The following is a 19,733-nucleotide window of genomic DNA, read 5'->3' as shown; positions in this document are numbered from 1 at the left end:
TATACACAAACTATTTGTAATCAGTTTTTCAAGCAAACTTTTTTGTTCTTTGTTATAAATGAGTTCAGTTTTGCACTTTTTAAAGCAAATGTTTTGTCTTTGTTTCTTATGGACATGTTAAAATGCATTTATTTTATACACAAACTATTTGTAATCAGTTTTTTAAGCAAACTTTTTGTTCTTTGATATTAAAGAGTTCAAATTCCTTTTTGCACTTTTTTTTAAAGCAAATGGTTTGACTTTTGCTTAAGGACATATTAAAATGCATTTATATGCAGAATATAGTTGTATGTTGGTGCAATAAAAATACTGATATAAATTCGTACAAAATTTGTTCTTATTGAGAATCATTTGTAGTGTCTTTCATATCCAATTATTTGAAGTGCGTGGTCATGTGGCCCTCCAATGGTCATGCTGAAAAAAATTTGGCCCTCTTTATCATGGAAGTTGCCCATGCCTGTGCTAGAGTGTACCTTCTAGCTTTTTTGATAAATTCTTCCATCCATCCATTTTCCGAACCGCTTAATCCCTCATGGGGTCGCGGGGGTTGCTGGTGCCTATCTCCAGCGTTCACTGGGCGAGAGGCGGGGTTCACCCTGAACAGGTCTTCTTCTCGGAAAATACTTGTTCTCATGCGCCCAATTTTTATTCTACCCACATAAAGTTTACAATGTAGGTATTTTTGTCTGCATTCAGAAAATGTAACCCTCGTTGTTGTGAGATTTATAGATTCTTCGCAAATCGCTCCAGAGTGCTGAAAAGTCCACCCGCCCTCAATATAATTACTATGGGGGACCTTCCAAAAGTCAGACTTAAAAATCCAAAAGACACCTAATAAAAAAGTTTTCAAATTATTGCCTCTCCTTAACCGTTGGCTGTACAGACATGAGCCTTGCACCGATTCATCTTCAGACCCATGTGGCAGTCACAAAAAAGGAAAATTTTGGATAACTTTTACCTTTCTGCTGCAGGAACAATTTGTTCGGGAGTAGCAAATCTGCAAATCGCTGAAACAGCTTCAGACTAAAATCCTTCAAAATGACCCACTTTTTTTTACTCCATCACCACGCCTACACAGATTTTTATACAAACATGAAAATAACCATGACTGTTCTCCAAAGCCATGTGATCAGAATCAGAATCAGAAATACTTTAATAATCCCAGAGGGAAATTGTTGTTTCAGTACAATCGCCATAACATAAACAAACATTTTAGGGGAGACGATTTACTGAGGCCTTGCTGCCAAGGAACCACCTTACGCGGTGCCCACATGGTGCTGCCATTACTCTGTGGAAAGATAGAGGCCACAAAAAAAAGGAAGGTGGGAGGGAAAAACATATCTCAAACTGTATCCTATAACAGGATACAGTTTGAGATATCAAAAATCTCTTGCACAAAAAGCACAAATAAGACGAAACAAATATAGCAGAAGGTAAACATGTGAGACTAGTCGCGTGTACGTAAGTTCATCAGTTTATATGAGCATCAGTTATGTGTGTCTGTTTGGGTGAAAGTGTTTATATCTCCGTGAACGCTCTCCAGAGGCCATAGTCCTTGATGTTATCAGCTGGCCAATATTTCAGAAAGCATCCACAGGTGTCAGCGGGGGAGGAGGAGGGAGCGGGGGGAGAGTTCTGAGCATTCTCCGCCATAACAATCCAGGAGTAGAGATAGGGAGGGCATACCAATATGTTATTTGTTATGAACAAGCTGCTATGACTTTCCTGTCAGCTTTAAGTCTTTGCTGGCACCAAATGGTAAATCCAATTTTCCAAATTGTTGGGCTTTTCTGCGCTTCACTTCCAGATTTTATCCCATCTCCCCTTGAGTTCAACCACCAAAGCCAGTCTGCGTTCCAGCACATCCAGCTTTTCGGCTTCGCTCCTCCACCTTCTAGAACTGTCCGTTCACCGCCTTAGTGAGCGCGTCATGCAGCCGGCAGCCTGATCAAGGCCAAATGGCTACCGACATCCGCTGTATTTGCTGATACATCAAAAATCCACCAGATCCAATACGTAGAAATCCCAGTATCCTGAATCCAAACATGCAAACGTTTCAAACAGGAATGACAAAGTCGAAAGACACACCGTTTTCCATCCAAGAATTTAGGGTGTATCCCACAAAATAAGTCAAATCGGGACCGGACGGGTCCCCCTTTCGTTGCCTACCCGTCGAAAAAATTTGATCAATAGCATTGAGAGACCAGCTTACCAGATCCATGATTTTCAGAGTTTGGTTGATATGAAGAAGGTGCTCAGAAAGACAAGACAGCAGCAGAAGCAGGAGAGTAGGAGGGGGGGGTAAAAGCTGCAGAGGAGAGAAAAGACATGACCGACCTCGAAAACAGACAGAACAGAACACTGATACACTGTGATACTCACAGTAAAGGAATTATTTAGCTATCTCTTATACTTTAGAGCAAGTTGTTTGAGACCAAATTTTGGAGATCTTTGCTTTTCCTGAAATTTTCCCCTTTATTTTATGATTTTTTTATGCATTTATTACAATATTTACAACAAAAACAGAGTGAAATTATTGTTCCTCTCTGTTCTGAAAAAACAAAACAAAAAAACGATCCAACAATGATATCGATAGGTCTCCGTTGCAGAGATATTTGTGTTTGTTCGGGGTAAAGTTTCTTCACTGTTTAAAAAGGGAATAGGAGTGCGAGAAAGAGGGGTAGACCCGGCTGCTGCAGCTGCATGTCAATGAGCAACGGTACACCTGTCTAATTTTGAATGAATAAATGGAATAATGGATGGATGTTTATGTTTAACCCAGTCTGTAGCCTATGTATTAGAGTTCCTTTAAATCGAGATTAAAAACACATTTGTTTAAAATTGCCTTTGAATGTTCAAGTTAAAATGTTTTACTGTTTTCAAATGTTCTTTTTTGTTTCTACACTTTTCCTACTTGCTTTTATTTCCTATATTTTAATCATGTAAAGCACTTTGCATTGTCTCTGTACTAAATTGTGCTATATAAATAAATTTGCCTTGCCTTGCCTTGTATTAGACACACACACACACACTCGCTAGCCCCCCCCCCCCTCTCTCCATTTTGAGGGCAATTTCACATATTTTCAAACTTCTTGATCTTGAATTTGTATTGCAGTTTGGGCCCCAACATAACCCAGAAGGATGTCCAGAAGCAACCCATTTGGGCTCCATTGTGCCTCCAACCTATAGGAAATGGCACTACACCACTTTTTGGTCAAATGTTGAATTTTGGCCTCAGATTTGGTGAGACTGTGTTGCTGAAGGACGCCTGTTTCAAAATGACCTTTCTTGACATTGAATATTTTCCCCCTTTTTAGCCACTTCCTAGTGGAGGATATGAACCAATCTAAAAGAGCACCAACTCCTGATAATATTCAACACAACCCTGTTAGTCGCTAATGGCAAGCATATTGCTAACTGGAAGTAGTCCTAGGAAGGTCCTACAGAGTTCTGCTTTTCTCAGGTTTGTACAGTCTTTAAAGACAAAGTGCCACACAAAATATGGGCCAGGTCGTAAAAAGTGTCTCTGAGTTATTAGGTGTCAAAAAAAACAATTTTTCCATCTCTCTCTCTCTCTCTCTCTCTCTCTCTCTCTCTCTCTCTCTCTCTCTCTCTCTCTCTCTCTCTCTCTCTCTCTCTCTCTCTCTCTCTCTCTCTCTCTCTCTCTCTCTCTCTCTCTCTCTCTCTCTCTCTCTCTCCCTCTCTCTCTCTTTCTCTCTCTCTCTCCATTTGAAGGGCTATTTCACACATTTTCTCACTACGTAATCAGCTCTAATTTAAAAACCACACTACAAACCTGGACTTAATTATTCTACATTAACAGCACACAATTTTAAACAGTTTGTGATCTGTGCAACATTTATATAGTATGTGGACATTCTTTGAAGGCTAAAATCAGTACTTTTTTGCATCAGCTGGTCAAGCTCAAACACAAACCCAACTTCTGTTCTGCACCAAGATCTTGTATATTTCAATATAAGGTGACATTTCTGCTTATTTTTGGACGTTTCAGCTGACAGTAAGGGGCTATTTAAGTGATTAGTCTGCTTTTGCAACAACTTCTTTCAACTTTCGCTTCTTCAGTCCTTTTCAGCAAAAAGTACAGCTTCCTCAGCATGTCAGCTTCAGCCTCTGCCTTGCTTTTATACAATTCCTTCTATTTTTAGAAACCTGCAATAGGTTTTGCAGCCTTCAGATCCAGTTCCGCCATTTAAGCTAAGAGTTGTTTTGCTTCTTCAGCCCTTTTCAGCAAAACGTAGTGCTTCCACAGTATTTAAGATGCAAACTAGCTTACAGTTTTTCCTGTTTTCAACTGAATGTTTAATTGTTTATGCTCATTCTTTTCTGATGTTTGTACTAGTTCATCATTTTCTGTTCTTCAGCAATTTTCAGCAGACATTTATGCTCTCACAGTATTTCAACTGTAACTTATGCCTGGCTTTTATGCATTTTGCTCTGTGTCTTTTAACCTTCAGCAGAAGCTTATGAGGTTATGCAAACTTCGACTTTAATGCAATTTAGCAGTTTTTCTGTTTAATCTTGTTCTTTCAGCTATTCTGCTCATTCAGCTTACTGCATTTTTGCAGGAAATGCAATTTTTTTCTAGTTTAATAAGTAAGTCAGTAATCAGTTAAAATTTCCGCCAACAATATGTCGGAGTTAGTCCTCCATATACATGTGCTGTATAACACAAAGTGTTAATTGAATGGAAAATGGTATTGCCAATTAAATGCAGACACTAATAGTTACAAAGATATAAGGCAAACAGGAATAAAATACCAAATGGGAAAAACTGAACTGTGATTGATTATATTTAAAAAAAATAATAATTGATTAAATGAACAAACTTTGTGAAGAAAAAAATATATTTTATTGACTTAACACACTACAGAACTCATCTTTAAATGCTTTTTAATATTTTTAAATAAATCTGGCAGCAAAGCTTGTTACAATTATAAATATATGGACCCTATATAAACCCACCGTACATTTTCAAATTTATACACAGGCAGTCATAGTTATTAAGTGCTTCTAACAAAAAGATTCACACTCATTAAAGTTTTACAAGGTTTATAAGGTTATACATTTAATTATCAGCAGGGATTGCTTTTAAATGAATTTGTCATTTCAGAAATTGAAAAATTATATCAAATATAACAAAGACAATCCAACAAAACTGTTTTTAACACATAAGCATAAGAAAATCTAATATATCGTTATGATGACAGAACCTTTCTGGAGCAGAACAGCTTCGACAGAAACCTTTTCATCTCTTTGGACTGAACTCCATAAATGATGGGGTTCAGGCTGCCAGGAATGATATGAAACAGAACCACACACATTTTTCTGTAGTCTGAGTACTCAGGGAAGCGGTGCAACACAATGTTCACTTTCCCAAAAACAAACATGATCATGTAGACAAAGAGGTGGGTGCTGCAGGTCTTCAGGGCTTTGCTGTTCAGAGACTTGTTCCTGCTGGTTAGACAGACAACAGTGATCTTAGTGTAGGTGAGGACGATGCTTCCTATAGAGGCTGTTAACAGAACCACGGTGAAGGTCAGGCCGTAGATGTTATTAATGACCACGCTCTCACAGGACAGCTTGAACAGTGAGGCGTTGTCACAGAAAGGATTCGTGATCAGACTCCTACATCTATTCAGCCGTACGGTCAGACCCAGCAGAATCCCGACCAGAACAAAGGCCACCCCCCAGGCAGAGACGGTCAGCTTCAGCACCATTCTGTTGGTCATTATTGCAGAATAACGCAGAGGATTACAGATGGCCACGTATCGGTCAAAGGCCATGATCATGAGCACGGTGTGGGAAGCGGTGCCAAAAATGTGTGAAAAGAAAGCCTGAACAACGCATTCATAGTAACTGATGAGACGCTCAGAGGGAAGCTGAAGAATATCCATCAGCACACGAGGCAACATGACACAGTTTCCAAGAATATCATTAAAAGGCAGGTTGCAAAACAGCAAATACATGGGCTGATGGAGGCTTCTATCGATGATGATGAGAACCACAATCCCAATGTTGGCTATCATAATATACAGATAGGAGAAAAGTAATAAGAAGAATACAGGGAACACAGAAGTCTCTTCAACATTTAACCCTTCAATCTGCAGCATGAAGCTGTTCAAACTGTAGTTCTCCATCAAGCTGTAAAATAACGTTAAAAGAGCCCTTTTACAAAACAGTGATAGGCAGCAATAAATGCTCCTGTTTAAAAAATGTATGAATGGATCTTCACCAGAAAACTGCACACCTGCTCAAAGTTAATGAGAAACGTAATATTTCAATGTCTTCAGAAAATATCTGTCTATAATTCCTAACTTGTTACATTTCAGCTGTCTGACATTGTTGTGATTTGCTATATCTTTCTTGTTTTTATAGAGGCATGGGTTCAAGTGATGGGGCAAAGGGGAGGTCCTAACATCGAGGTGTCCATGGACCTGCCCAGAACATTAAAACTCCACCATTAGACCAACAATTATTACAAGTTCTGATGACTATGAGATCCCACCTATTCTATCTATTATTGATATTATTATTGGTTGTTTTAGTTAAATTTCACTTCCCCAGTAGAGACGATTTGCTGATTGAAATATATTGTTAATTCACGTAAACAACATTATATAACGGTGTTCATTGAATGAGCATTTATTTCTATTGATAAGTTCTTATACTTGAAGAGAAGTCAATGATTCCATATATCAAAGCCAAATTGGGTGATATTAACCAGACAATCCCTAACAGACCAAGGGTTATTTATTTAACACATGTTTTTAAGTTATTTTATGTTTATCGAATAACTCTCGGTCTTCAAGTATAAGAATTTATTATCCTCTCTACTAGGCTAGTGAAACTTAACTAAAACTGCTAAGCAAAATCAAAATAAAAGAAACCAAGGAACAATGTGCACACAAAAGAACAAAAGGACAAATAGAGATAGTTTAAAACCCTTATCAGAATGGTTCAGTGAAACTGGTTCACTGAAGATCTTAGTTATAGAAATGAAGTTCATCTTAAAGAATATGAAATGAGGATAAATTGGCTTCACTATTTTGGTCATCATTTGATTTCTGTTCAACCCTTTCACAATGCAACTCTGAGTTAGATAAACCATTATTAGAGAAAATATAATTTTAAATAATTATTTGTATATTATGCCATTGTACATATCTGTAAAACTCTATTTATAGTACTATCCACCTGTATATTATATTCGGTACATATCCAGCTGTAAATTTAGTTCACAATACTAATTTCTCTATACATACATATCTGTACATATCTGTAAAACTCTATTTATAGTAATATCCACCTGTATATTATATTCGGTACATATCCAGCTGTAAATTTAGTTCACAATACTAGTTACCTATATATTATATTCATAGGACAAATCTATCAGTAAAATTTTGTTTATAATAGTATTCATCTCTATATTTATTCAGTACATAGCGATGTCCTGTACTTATGGAACCATTGTTTATCCTGCACTTGCTGCTATTGCACTTCTGGTCAGACCTAAACTGCATTTTGTTGCCTTGTACTTGTGTAATGACAATAAAGTTGAATCTAATCTAATCTAATTTGCTAAATAAAAATCAATAATCTCTTGGACACTTGATTTTATTAATGTAATTTTTTCCAGAAATAATTAAGTTCTGAATTGGTAACTTAATAATGTAGAGGGTGCTGTAAGACGACAATGACCGGGAGCTGTGTTGGGGCACATAGGGGTCATGTGGCCATTAGCTTGATAGCTTGTTGGTGAGTTGCACAAAATGCAATTAAATCGACATTAATATTCCCTATTAATGCTATACAGACGCTTGTAGCACTATAAGATGATGGCAGAGTAAAACGAAAACAAGTGTTATGTTTAAACAAACCGTAACTATGTTTAACTTCTTAGTAGTGTTAAAGATTGGGTTTACCGGGCTGCTGTTACATGTCTATTGAACACCCATCTTATCCCGGTTCCAGATTTGGCCGCAAGTGAGAAAACATTAATCAACAGGTAGAACAGTTTAATATGCATATTCAATTTATAGAAATTAAATATGGAGACAGAGTTTACATTACCAATCAAGATGATTTCACCGCGCGGTTGCAAAGTCTGTCTGAAGTCAGTTTTACCAAGACATTCCTTTTTTATCAACTTTATAACTCCTCCTGCTCGCTCAGGGGAGGATGACTGACCCCCTCTCCTTCTGACCACCCCCCCGGGGGCAATAAAACTCCATGTTTATCTTACGCTGGAGCAGGGAGAGACAGACACCACTATGCTTGACTAAGATATTTTCTTAACAATTTCCCTCTGTTTTGACCTCACAGATCAAACTAATAACTAGGCTAAACTAAGTCCATGTCTAAAAACCCTTAAACAAAGTGCAAATGGTAAGATGCAATATTGTAACCCACTGTACCCTCTGTTGGCGACTTATGAAATCAAATTAAGTTCAAATTTACCCCTTTAATGTAAAATAACCCAAGTATAAGCTAATAAGCTACTAAACCCCAAACCTACTAGAATTAAGAAAAGTAAGCACCTTTATCAGAGAGGTTCAAGGCTAAGATAACTTTGCAACTACCAGAAACTGTTAGATTATCTAAATATGACTTTAAGAGTCCTAACCTAGATTAACAAGATGTCTTTTTAGAAATTAATATAACCTGTGAAAGCACTACACTCAGATCAAACCACAGAATAAAAAAAACAGATTATCATGCAATGCAAAATCAAGATTCTAACAGTACTAGCATTTAACATCTAAGGAATATGTAACTCATATTAGAGAAAAGGGGCCCCCAAAAGCGCATTGCTTTAGGGGCCCCTTTGGGAGTCCGGGGTTACGGGTCCCCTGACTCCTGCCTCTGTGCTCGGGGAAGGTGGGTCTTCGGTTCTCCACAATCACTATCGAACTATTTCCTTCTGGATAATTTTCACCTAAACTAGTGCACTCTCACAAACTCCCACAGGTGCTGGGTCCCAGGTATTAAATGTTCACTTATATATAGAAAGGCTATAATCTATTTATTTTCTTTTACTTTCTTTTTTAGGTATCACATTACACATGTCAGCTTAAATAATAATACGTATGATTTAGCAATGGTATCAAGGTGTTACACGAGTGTATCTGTTGCTTTATGTCTGTTGGTTGTGCTGTTCTTTTTGTGTCTCTTTCCAGGTGATGGAGCAGAGGACGTTTTATCATTCTCTTCCCTTTATCTCTTCTTTCTTTCACCTCTTCTTTCTTTTTTTTTCTCTTCTTGTTTTTCTTTTACTCTCCTACTTTCCCATTGTAGTGTCCATATAATTTGAAATTCTCCCTGCAGGAATCACAATAAAGCTATTTACACGCACAAATCAAGCGGAGCATTATGGCGAAAGCTGTTTGCTCCACTTGTGAAAGTAAAATCTGTCGAGCTCTATTTGGCATTAAGACATCAATTCTTATTGCCACATTGCTAGACAGGACACTGGAGAAAAAAAAGGAATATGTAACCATAAGAGAAATACAATGATTACAAAATTCTTTTGATTTCTTTTTTTTAGTAGGCAACAGTTATTTGTATAATAGAAAAATCTCAATACTCGTGAGCTATTAAGAAATAACCTAACAGATCCGTTTAACCTATGTTGTTTAAATCAGTTACATAGCGAAAGGTTTAATAGATATTAATATATTTTTCAAAACCGCAAACCTGTGCCCTGGGATACGCTCAATTCGGCTGCCTTAAGAAATGTTTTACCAACTCCTGATTCATTTGCATGGTGCTCAAAACATGGAGAGAAAGAAAAATATGAGAACACAGGCCATCCAGATCACATTCCATTAAATTTGTTCAGTGGTATATGACTAGAAATAACTGTCTGTGTTTTACCTTAAAGATGTTTGATACCAGTCCATGGCTCCTGAGATGGACTCGGACCGACATGCAACAGACCAGACAAACATGAGATCGGAGTCATATTCAAGGCTTTCATGTGTGACACTCCACATTTCTTCCCCAGTGTTGCAGGAGCTGATCACTGTAATGTCTCTGCGAGCACCTCAGTGACAAAGTCCCCTTTTCACAACTCAGAGTCTGATGAAACAGGTGGCTCCAATGTGCACAAAAAATTCATAGTCACTTCCCTTGACCCCCTGACAGCTTGAGATCTGCGCTGTTCATGAGCGTTGGCCACTTTTCCAGGGTGCGGAAATATTGTTCATGGGAGCGTTATCCCCTTGCTGGGGTACTGACCTTCTGGAGGTGAGGTCGTATTGGGACTTCATGCCAGGATTTGGTGACTCAATGCCAGGCTGGCTTGCTGATGCGAAACAGTCCCTGGCCCAGTGTCCAGAGTGACCACAGTTAAAGCAGATGTCTGTAGATGTTTGAAAAGTTCTGATATGTCCACCTCGTCTATTCGGTCCTCTGCTCCTTCCCCCATGTCTGCGCTGACCGCTACACTGCCATCCGGGTCCATGCGCAGGAACAACAAATCTGGAATCAAATGAAGAATAAAAAAGTGGAGGAGACGGCCCCCCTCCTTGAATGAAATTAGACTGTGGTGGAACCGTCAGAGTTTGAGCACCATATGATACACTCGCAGAGACATTTCTTTGTGCTATCTCCTGCTTTCTCTTGCTCACTTTAATTTAAGTAATTGAAGTTGCAAGTCCTCCAAGTCTCGCTTCGACTTCCTGTCCTCCCTTTGAGCCACATGCAAATAGTCTATCAAACGGGTTTCCCAGCAAGCATACGAACACCCAGGCATATCAGGATTTTCTGTCATAAGTAGAGACACTAAAGAAGGAACACCATCTAAAACTGCCCCTCTAAATAATTCACCCAGATTGGAGCAATTTGTTTTAGGATCCACACCTGTGTGTTTGATCCATTCCATGCAGCTTGAGTTATGTAATCTTTAGGCCGCTGTTGCAGGTCCCAGGCAAATTCAGGAAGCTCTACTGATGTGGATAATGGAAAGTGCTGTGTAGTTGCATCTTCCAAGGAAGAAATCACTGAAGACAATAAAGTTTGATCAGGCATATGGAACGTTTGAGCAACATTTTCAATGACAGCTATTACAGAGGCAGACACAGAAAGTCTTAAAATGGCTCTAAAATCACCGAGAGCCAGTTTTAAGCCTTTGGTTAAATTTTGTAATTCAACAAACCATGATCGACCACCAGCACTGATGCTGGGGAGTTTATTCACCAGAAGTTGCACATCCCCAAGTGAACAAGTAGAAAATTCCTCTGTTCTTAAATTACTGTGTGACAAGGGCATCGGCATTTTGGTAGGACTTTGAAAACGTGGATGCATATACTGAATAATATGGGGACCGTCCTGTGATTATCCCGCAATATTTTCTGTTTCTACTAGTTTCTGCCGTTCTGTAATATCAGTATCTATAATAAAACAATGCAAACCATTAACATTTGTCATAGATCCCTCAATTGTAGCTGCTGCTTTTGAGGATAACTTCAAAACTGACTCATGACTAAATGCAGGGTTAACAAAATCTGTCAAATCAGCCGCAATATCCTTTTGCCCACACTATTAAGGTACAGTTTAACCTTAACTTATAACTTTTCAGTTCTGCTTACTCGTGTTTTTCCCAGGCCTGCAAATAAGCAAAAGCTGACAGGGTTTACTATTCGCTATTAAACAGCTAGATTGAAGTCTGATGGATTATATCTATTTATTTATCTATTATAACTAGGGCTATCAACGAAAACCTTTTAATCACTATTTAATCGCAAATTATATTTTATTTCTGAAAGTGTATACATTCATTAGGCATTTTAAAATGCTATTTTGCAATAGATAAGGCTAGTTAAAATCACACTCTTACAGAAGGCCTCTTCTCTTTTTTGTTTTTCCCCAATTTATAATGCCTCAAACAGATGTTTGATGTTCTCCCAAATTTTCAACAACTTTTCCAAACTTCTAACCTCTTTTTAACTTTCAGGCTACAGTTTAAAATAAAAATTTTCTCCAAAACTCACCAAGATGCAGCCAGCCGTGCGCTTTCCAATGCAACTCACCCAATCAGCTTCCAGCCAATACCTCAAACGCTTTTCTGCATTGAAACTCCACCTGCACTTCAACAAACATCATTAATGCATCAACCTTTTTTCCAATGATTTCCGAATTCCCCTTAGTTTTTTAGCCATATTTTTACTTAATCAGACACACTCTGCTCCACAGCACTTCTCTTATCTTGGGGCCCACGCACGTGGGGAAATTGACACACACACACACACACACACACACACACACACACACACACACACACACACACACACACACACACACACACACACACACACACACACACAGATACACACAGAGACACCCACACTTTGCAGATCCGCAGGCTCAATCAGTCTGTGTTTCTCATTGACACTCCATGGATCCCATTCACAACCGAGACATTCAAAATGTTGGACAAGACATTAATATTTAGACACAGCAAGCGCATTACGTAGGGACCCTTGCCCCTTCCGTTCGACAGAACTTTTTCACTTATTTTAATACCTCTTTAGTCTAATGAAGCTGAAGGCGCAAGTTCAATTGAAGAAACTCATCGCCTGCCTCCATTCAATCAGAGTCCGATACGCCTCTGATGTGAGCCAATCAGCTACGAACCGCACATCCATGAAGCCAATCAGCATCCCACGCTCATCTTAAAAGCAACTTCAAATCCACGTCTCAGCCTGCTAACCAGCAAGCGCAAACGGATTGCATGTTGGATTTCGAATCAGATGTCCGATTCAACCCTCCCCCAACCCCTTCTCCACCATCGTAGCTGAGTTCATCTAGCTTCCAAGACGTTCCTCCATCCTCAACCCATCAGAGTGTTTTCTCCCTTCAGTCTTCATCACTCCCTATCGCCTGTTATTGGTCCGGCAGAAGGCCACCATGTTGGGCCCGGTTCTGCCAGAGGTTTCTTCCCAAAGGGGAGTTTTTCCTCTCCACAGTCGCTTCAAGCTTGCTCATCATGGACAGTTCATGCAACCTGTGTTTATCAAGTTGGACATCTATCTTAAACAGATCACCATATGGACTGAATAAACTTCTTCTATCTCCACTCCACCACCAGTTTCAGACCTGGGGGGGAACATACCTGTTCTCATACATCTACTTATGCATATTAAAGTATAATTCAGCATTAATGTTCCTGCCGAGGTCTGAGCGCCAAAGACTTAAAATATTGTATCAATAAAATCCTTCTAATTGCCATTTCTTTCTCTGTGAGTTTTTCAGATTGAAACTGTCGTGTTCCAGGGCCTCACATGGAACATCAACACCCTGGAGCTGACAAAAAAGGCCCAGCAAAGACTGTACTTCTTGAGGGTTCTCAGGAAGAATAACATCAAAAAGAAACTGCTGGTGTCCTTCTACAAGTGCTGCATAGAGAGCATATTGACTTATTGTATCTGTGCATGGCATAACAGCAGCACTGCAGCTCAAAAGAAAGTTCTCCAAAGGGTTGTGAATACAGCCCAAAAAATCATTGACTGCCCTCTCCCCTCACTGGAGGACTTGCACAGCGACCGCTGTCTAAAAAATGCATAACCTATCACAAAGGACACTTCTCATCCTGGACATTCTCTGTTTACACTGTTGCCTTCAGGCAGACAATACAGAGAAATCAGAACAAGAACCAACCAATTTGGAAACAGTTTTTACCCGACAGCAATAACAAAACTAAATGCAACCTAAAATAACCATTAATTATCATGGATGATGTGTGTGAGAATGTGCTATTTTTTTAGTTGTTTTTATCAGTTATTTGTTATTTATTTCTTATATTGTGTGTAAATTGAGGGACAGAGATTTATTTATTATTTATTTATTATTGTTTTTTTAAACATATGCACGGATCGATGGCACTTTTTAAATTTCGTTGTTCTTGTGACAATGACAATAAAGTTTTCATTCATTCATTCATTCAAAGGAGGCTAAAAGCGGCGGCTAATGCTACTGGACCCTCGGTGCTTATTTAAAGGAGTTTTTGCTATATTCTGTGTAATAAGCAGACTGGAAAATACAAATGTAAATGTCCCATCACTGTTGAGAAACCCTTATGAAAATAAGGTTTGTCATAACCTTAAAACACAACCCCAAGATTGCTAGAGGGTAGCGTAGCCTGTTAGCTCCAGGCCTTAAACTCCAGCAAACCTTGAAAAACCCATTAGAAGTAAACAATTTTAAATTGTTTCTAACTTTCCCTGTTCTTCTCTGCCAAACCTCTATCTTTGTGTTCCATACTGTCGACTTTTGGTCATCTGATTGCTATGAATTATTCAGGGTGAAAGCTCAAGGTGAAATTCCTCATTTGTGAATCCTGGCCTGGGTGAGTGAGCAGGCTGCATTCTGCCTCTCTGGTGCGTCTGCCCTCAGCACTATGGGACTGCAACATGCCGGACCTTTCCCTAGGCTTTCTGTGAGGGCCTCTGCACAGCTTGCAGAGCTGTAGCTTGGCTCCCAGATTCAGCTTTCACCTGCAACAGCTTGGAAAAAGTCACCGACAGGCGGTTTCTGTGATGGCTGCCGCTTTAGAATTTGATGTTGATTTCATGGAAATCAGACTGTGCTTAGCTTGGTTCCAGCCTGCACACATGTTGGTGGGCCTCCATGGGGGCCCACAGTCGCGTCCTCCCTCAATGCAGACCCTCTTGGCCGGAGTGGCCCGCAGAAAAGCGAGAACACCTCTCCAGCGTGGCTGGTAGGCAGTGGGTTAAAGAGAGCGATGGGAGCATGGTGAGGGGCAGTTCCTTAGGGAGGGGGGTCTACAGTCTCACATTATGGCTGTCATTGATTTTATATTCCTCCTGGCTGAATTCCAACATTTGATTACACATTAAATAACTTAAAAGCATGTAAAAGCATCAGAGTCTTCCCATCTCAGACCCAAAGCCCTCAAATGCAATAATTTTAAGGAGCAGAATGGGCCCAAGCAAAACTGTTCCAGCAAGGTCTGTCATCCCGCACACCCCAAGACCCTATTGTTGTGTAGTGTTGTATATGTCAGGCTGGAGGGTATGGGTGCCAAAGTGGCAGCATGAACCACCTGCCAAGGATCAGGCCTTTAACTGGCCAAAGCATAGTCCCATCACTGCCCACACCACCAAAGTCAAGACCATTGCTAGAGACCCTCAAAGTTGCATGGGAATGACAGAGAAGACCCTGGAAGGTGGAACCTTCCTTGAGTACTCTGGCCAGCAAAATGTATTCTGTTCCGAGGACCATATACCCCCGTACTCACACCCCCCAGAGTAGCAGGCACATCCAGCCCTCAAACCCTTTACCAACTGTTCACCCTGTGGCTGAAGGAAGCCTGAACTCCTCCCACACCATCCACACACCACTTATCATACAAAGTCCCTGCCAGCCCCCTCAGGCCAAGGGTACCTGAAAAGCACGAACCCCCCTGTGAGGGACCAGACTCAAACAAGGACAAAAAATGTTCAAAGTAGGAAAGAATTCAATTTAATTCTTCCAAAAATAGTAAACAAAACAAAAACTTAACGTAAGAATAAATCAAAGGATAAATAACAAATTTGGGCCCAAGTTAACTGAGGTCAACTGAACTCTAACTCAACACAAACAAAACTGACCTTCCAACAAAGAACAAAAGGCTGCTTAAATAGGGATGGAGTAACCCAAGTCTACCACATGAGGGAGGCACAACATTACAAAAAAACAAATAAATACAAAATTAACTAAAACATTCTATGAAACAAATAAAGCTAAACTAACTCTTATTTAGCAGAAACAATAATAGATGAATATTTAAGTGACAAAATTAACTAATTAACAACTTGAAACAAGTCTCCCCTGTCAGTCTTTCAAACAAACAAATGGTATGATCCAGGTTTCCTCCTCCAGCTGGTTTGTATCAGCAGCACCTCAAACAAAAAACAAGTGTAAATAAACCATTCAGACAGTCATTAACCAAAGTGTGCACCCATTAGAAAATACCTGTCTAAATGAAAAAACTCAAACTGTAATATAATATAAAGAAAGAAAGAAAGAATACTAACACGATGTGGTGGTGGGAGGATCATCCACCACACCCCCAAAACACAAAAATTGCATTATCAACCAAATGCATTTTTTCCCCTTTGCATCTAAAGTCTGTTCCTGCACCTAAAGATAAGAGACACGAAGAAACAAAACAGGACACTGTGCAGCTGCATTGACCTGCAATCCCAAAGGAATAGACAAGGCAAGTTTATTTATACACGAGGCAATCCAAAGAGCTTTGTGGGACATAAAAATAAAGACAGAAAGAAAAAAAAACATCAAAGCATTGCATAAAAGAAGCAAAATGTTTCAACCAGTTCATCACAAAAATTCTTCAATCAAAACAGGCAGCAAACAGTCATGTTTTCAGTCCTGATTTAAAGGAACCAATAGTTTCCAAATATCAGGTTTTCACAAAGTTTGTTCTAGATCTGATAAGCATAGAAACTAAAAGCTGCCTTACTTTGTCTGGTTCTGGTTTTGGAAACACCAAGGCCTTGTCTACACAGAGATGAGCATGGTAAATTTTCATTAACAATTAAGAAAGAAATGTGAGTACACACAAGAGGACGTAGCACAACTGAATAGGCTGTAGAAGTTGGCGTTGTGACAGTGCTAAAGAAACATGCTAAAACCACCGGGCATGCACAGACAACTCATGTGAAGTAAACACAGCACTATGGCGGGGGATCAGACATGGGACACGCTGTGTTGAGCGAGCTCGTTAAAAAGGAAGAGTCTGAGGATGCAACTAACAATCATAACAATATGGCAGCACAATCTTTGTTGTTATTTGTGAGAGTCATGCAGTTTACAGAAATAGGTAAAGCTGCAATGTCATTGTTTAACAAAAGATGAAGCCTACATGTACACATGGAAAACTTAAACTGGCATCTTGAAATGTATCCACTCTGGGACTTGGTTTCAGAAATGATCATCTATGGCTTCTCAAAATGCAGCAGCCATTGGGACAAAAAGCCTAAATGTGAATATACAGCTAATGTCTCTGTGTGGACAGGGGTTTAGTCAACAGGTCTCTAAAGTTGTCTTGCACAATTCTTCATATTCTTCTACAAGATAAATATAAAAAGCCTCATTTGTACAAGTTTCCATTAAAATAATGGTTTATATGGGTATCTGCTTTATATACATGACTTTTTATGTTTTTCACAGCTGCTTAGTTTTTTCACATTTGGATTTGGTGTGAAGCATTGGGCCTTCATTTGTCCACTTTGCTGCTGAAACCGTTATAATTCCTAACAGAAGGACAAATGAATGATTATTTCACTCTAATATATTAAATTCTGTTAAAAGAGAATAATATCATTCAGCTTTTTGAATGAAATGATCAAGTCAAAGGTCAGCATTACCAGGTACTCCCTTCGTGCCAGCAATGTCTGCCATCCCACACTAGAGGATGCAATTGTCTTGCTGTGCTGCATATGTTAGTAAGGAGGGGACAGAAACTAAGGAAGCAGCATGAATCCCCTACCAGGCACGTGCTCGCCATCTGGCCCAAGTCCTGTCTTGATGCCGCTCAACACACTCACAACAGAGCAAGGAGCAATAGGGACCCCTACGAGGTTCCCCTGGGATGACAGAGATGAGACCCAGTTAGGTAGCCAGCTTCTCCCAGGGAGGGCCCGGGCCAGCTAGTGCTGTCAGCAAGAACTCCAGCCACCTAGGACTCTAGGAAGCCTCCAGCAGCTGCACCCAGCAATGAAAACAAAGGTGGAGACCAACACCAGAACATTCTTGTATCCCACCCACCCATGCACACACACTTCCAGTCTACCAAGCATGAATAATAAACAGAACTGCTTTGCAATTACACAGTGATTCAAATCTCATTTTATTTTACATTGTTATGATGACAGAACCTTTCTGGAGCAGAACAGCTTCGACAGAAACCTTTTCATCTCTTTGGACTGAACTCCATAAATGATGGGGTTCAGGCTGCCGGGGATAATATGAAAAAGAATCACACACATTTTTCTGTAGTCTGAGTACTCAGGGAACCGATGCAGCACAATGTTCACTTTCCCAAAAACAAACATGATCATGTAGACAAAGAGGTGGGTGCTGCAGGTCTTCAAGGCTTTGCTGTTCAGAGACTTGTTCCTGCTGGTCAGACAGACAACAGTGATCCTGGTGTAGGTGAAGACGATGCTGCCTATAGAGGCTGTTAACAGAACCACGGTGAAGGTCAGGCCGTAGATGTTATTGATGACCACGCTCTCACAGGACAGCTTGAACAGTGAGGCGTTGTCACAATAGGTATTTGCAATGAGACTCCTACATCTATTCAGCCGTACGGTCAGACCCAGCAGAATCCCGACCAGAACAAAGGTTACGCCCCAGGCAGAGACGGTCAGCTTCAGCACCATTCTGTTGGTCATTATTGCAGAGTAACGCAGAGGATTACAGATGGCCACGTATCGGTCAAAGGCCATGATCATGAGCACCGTGTGGGAAGCGGTGCCAAAAATGTGTGAAAAGAAAGCCTGAACAACGCATTCATAGTAACTGATGAGACGCTCAGAGGGAGGCTGAAGAATATCCATCAGCACACGAGGCAACATGACACAGTTTCCAAGAATATCATTAAAAGGCAGGTTGCAAAACAGCAAATACATGGGCTGATGGAGGCTTCTATCGATGATGATGAGAACCACAATCCCAATGTTGGCTATCATAATATACAGATAGGAGAAAAGTAATAAGAAGAATACAGGGAACACAGAAGTCTCTTCAACATTTAACCCTTCGATCTGCAGCATGAAGCTGTTCAAACTGTAGTTCTCCATCAACTGCAGATACAAAGAAGGTATTTTCCAAAAGGAAAACACCAATAAGCAGGAATCACAGTTGAAAGTTAAAAAAAATCTTACAGCAGAAAAGAACTGCAGATAGTTTCCTCAAAGTTCAAGTGAAAAGCTCAGTGATTTAATGACCATTAGTTTTTCCTGAGTGCCTATAATGATGTTTAATTACTATCTGAATGGCACTGCAGTAAATCACCACATCTTTCTTAAATTTATAAAGGCATGGTTTCAAGTGAGATGTGGAAAGGGGAAGTCCTACCACCAAGGTGGTGCCACTAGAGACCGTCAGAAGTTTACAAGCTGTTAACCTTTTCCATTACCTGAGCACTGACCATTAGACTGTCAATTATTACCAGTCTGAATAACTAACTGACGTTTAGTGTGTGGATTAAAATAGATGAGGGTTAAATTGATCTTTTTGAATACATACAGGCTTCCAGCCACCAGTTATGTCCCACACACATTCCTACTCATACTTTACTACAGTATCAAACTCACTCCTCCTTTGTCTCTTTTTCATTTTTAGACTATAGAGTTCTTATAGTACATCTGCAAGCAATGATCCCAAATCAACACTTCTGCTTCTGAGTTTGTACACTGTAAAACAAACCAGAAAAACAATTTTTTTATCAGTCATCAGATGGATATGATGAAAAATGGTCAGATAAGAAAAACTCAAGTAAACATTTTCAATTAGAATGTTTTAGATCTGCCTGTTCTTTCTCTCCTCGGTGATGGTCGCATTTTTAATCCTCTCCAGGTCCTTGCTTCCCTCCTCTCCTGCTTCTGCTTGGCTTTTGTCGTTTTGTGCTCTCTCTTCATAGCAACAGAAGCTCTGGAAATTATAGATTTCGTCTCTCAATGCTA

The 19,733-nt window shown here is 39.7% G+C and overlaps 2 protein-coding genes across 2 annotated transcripts; both read right to left on the bottom strand.

Moving 5' to 3' along the window:
* Window positions 1-5,003: 5,003 nt before the first annotated feature.
* Window positions 5,004-6,467, bottom strand: LOC118564441 (olfactory receptor 146-like). Its single transcript, XM_036142608.1, has one exon. The coding sequence runs from the start codon at window positions 6,156-6,158 to the stop codon at window positions 5,217-5,219; it is 942 nt and encodes a 313-aa protein (XP_035998501.1). The 5' UTR covers window positions 6,159-6,467; the 3' UTR covers window positions 5,004-5,216.
* A 9,758-nt stretch (window positions 6,468-16,225) lies between these two features.
* LOC105921140 (olfactory receptor 146-like) lies at window positions 16,226-19,164 on the bottom strand. Its single transcript, XM_036142607.1, has one exon. It carries the CDS (start codon window positions 18,846-18,848, stop codon window positions 17,907-17,909), a length of 942 nt encoding a protein of 313 aa, XP_035998500.1. The 5' UTR covers window positions 18,849-19,164; the 3' UTR covers window positions 16,226-17,906.
* Window positions 19,165-19,733: the final 569 nt, after the last annotated feature.

Source organism: Fundulus heteroclitus, chromosome 11, assembly GCF_011125445.2.
Source record: "Fundulus heteroclitus isolate FHET01 chromosome 11, MU-UCD_Fhet_4.1, whole genome shotgun sequence".
Classification (NCBI taxonomy): Eukaryota; Metazoa; Chordata; class Actinopteri; order Cyprinodontiformes; family Fundulidae; genus Fundulus; species Fundulus heteroclitus.
The sequence above is the reverse complement of the archived record's forward strand: the minus strand, read 5'-3'. Positions and strand labels throughout refer to the sequence as shown.

Coding starts and splice junctions, on each gene's coding strand:
- LOC118564441 (XM_036142608.1), bottom strand. CDS start 6,158: ATGGAGAACTACAGTTTGAACAGCTTCATGCTGCAGATTGAAGGGTTA.
- LOC105921140 (XM_036142607.1), bottom strand. CDS start 18,848: ATGGAGAACTACAGTTTGAACAGCTTCATGCTGCAGATCGAAGGGTTA.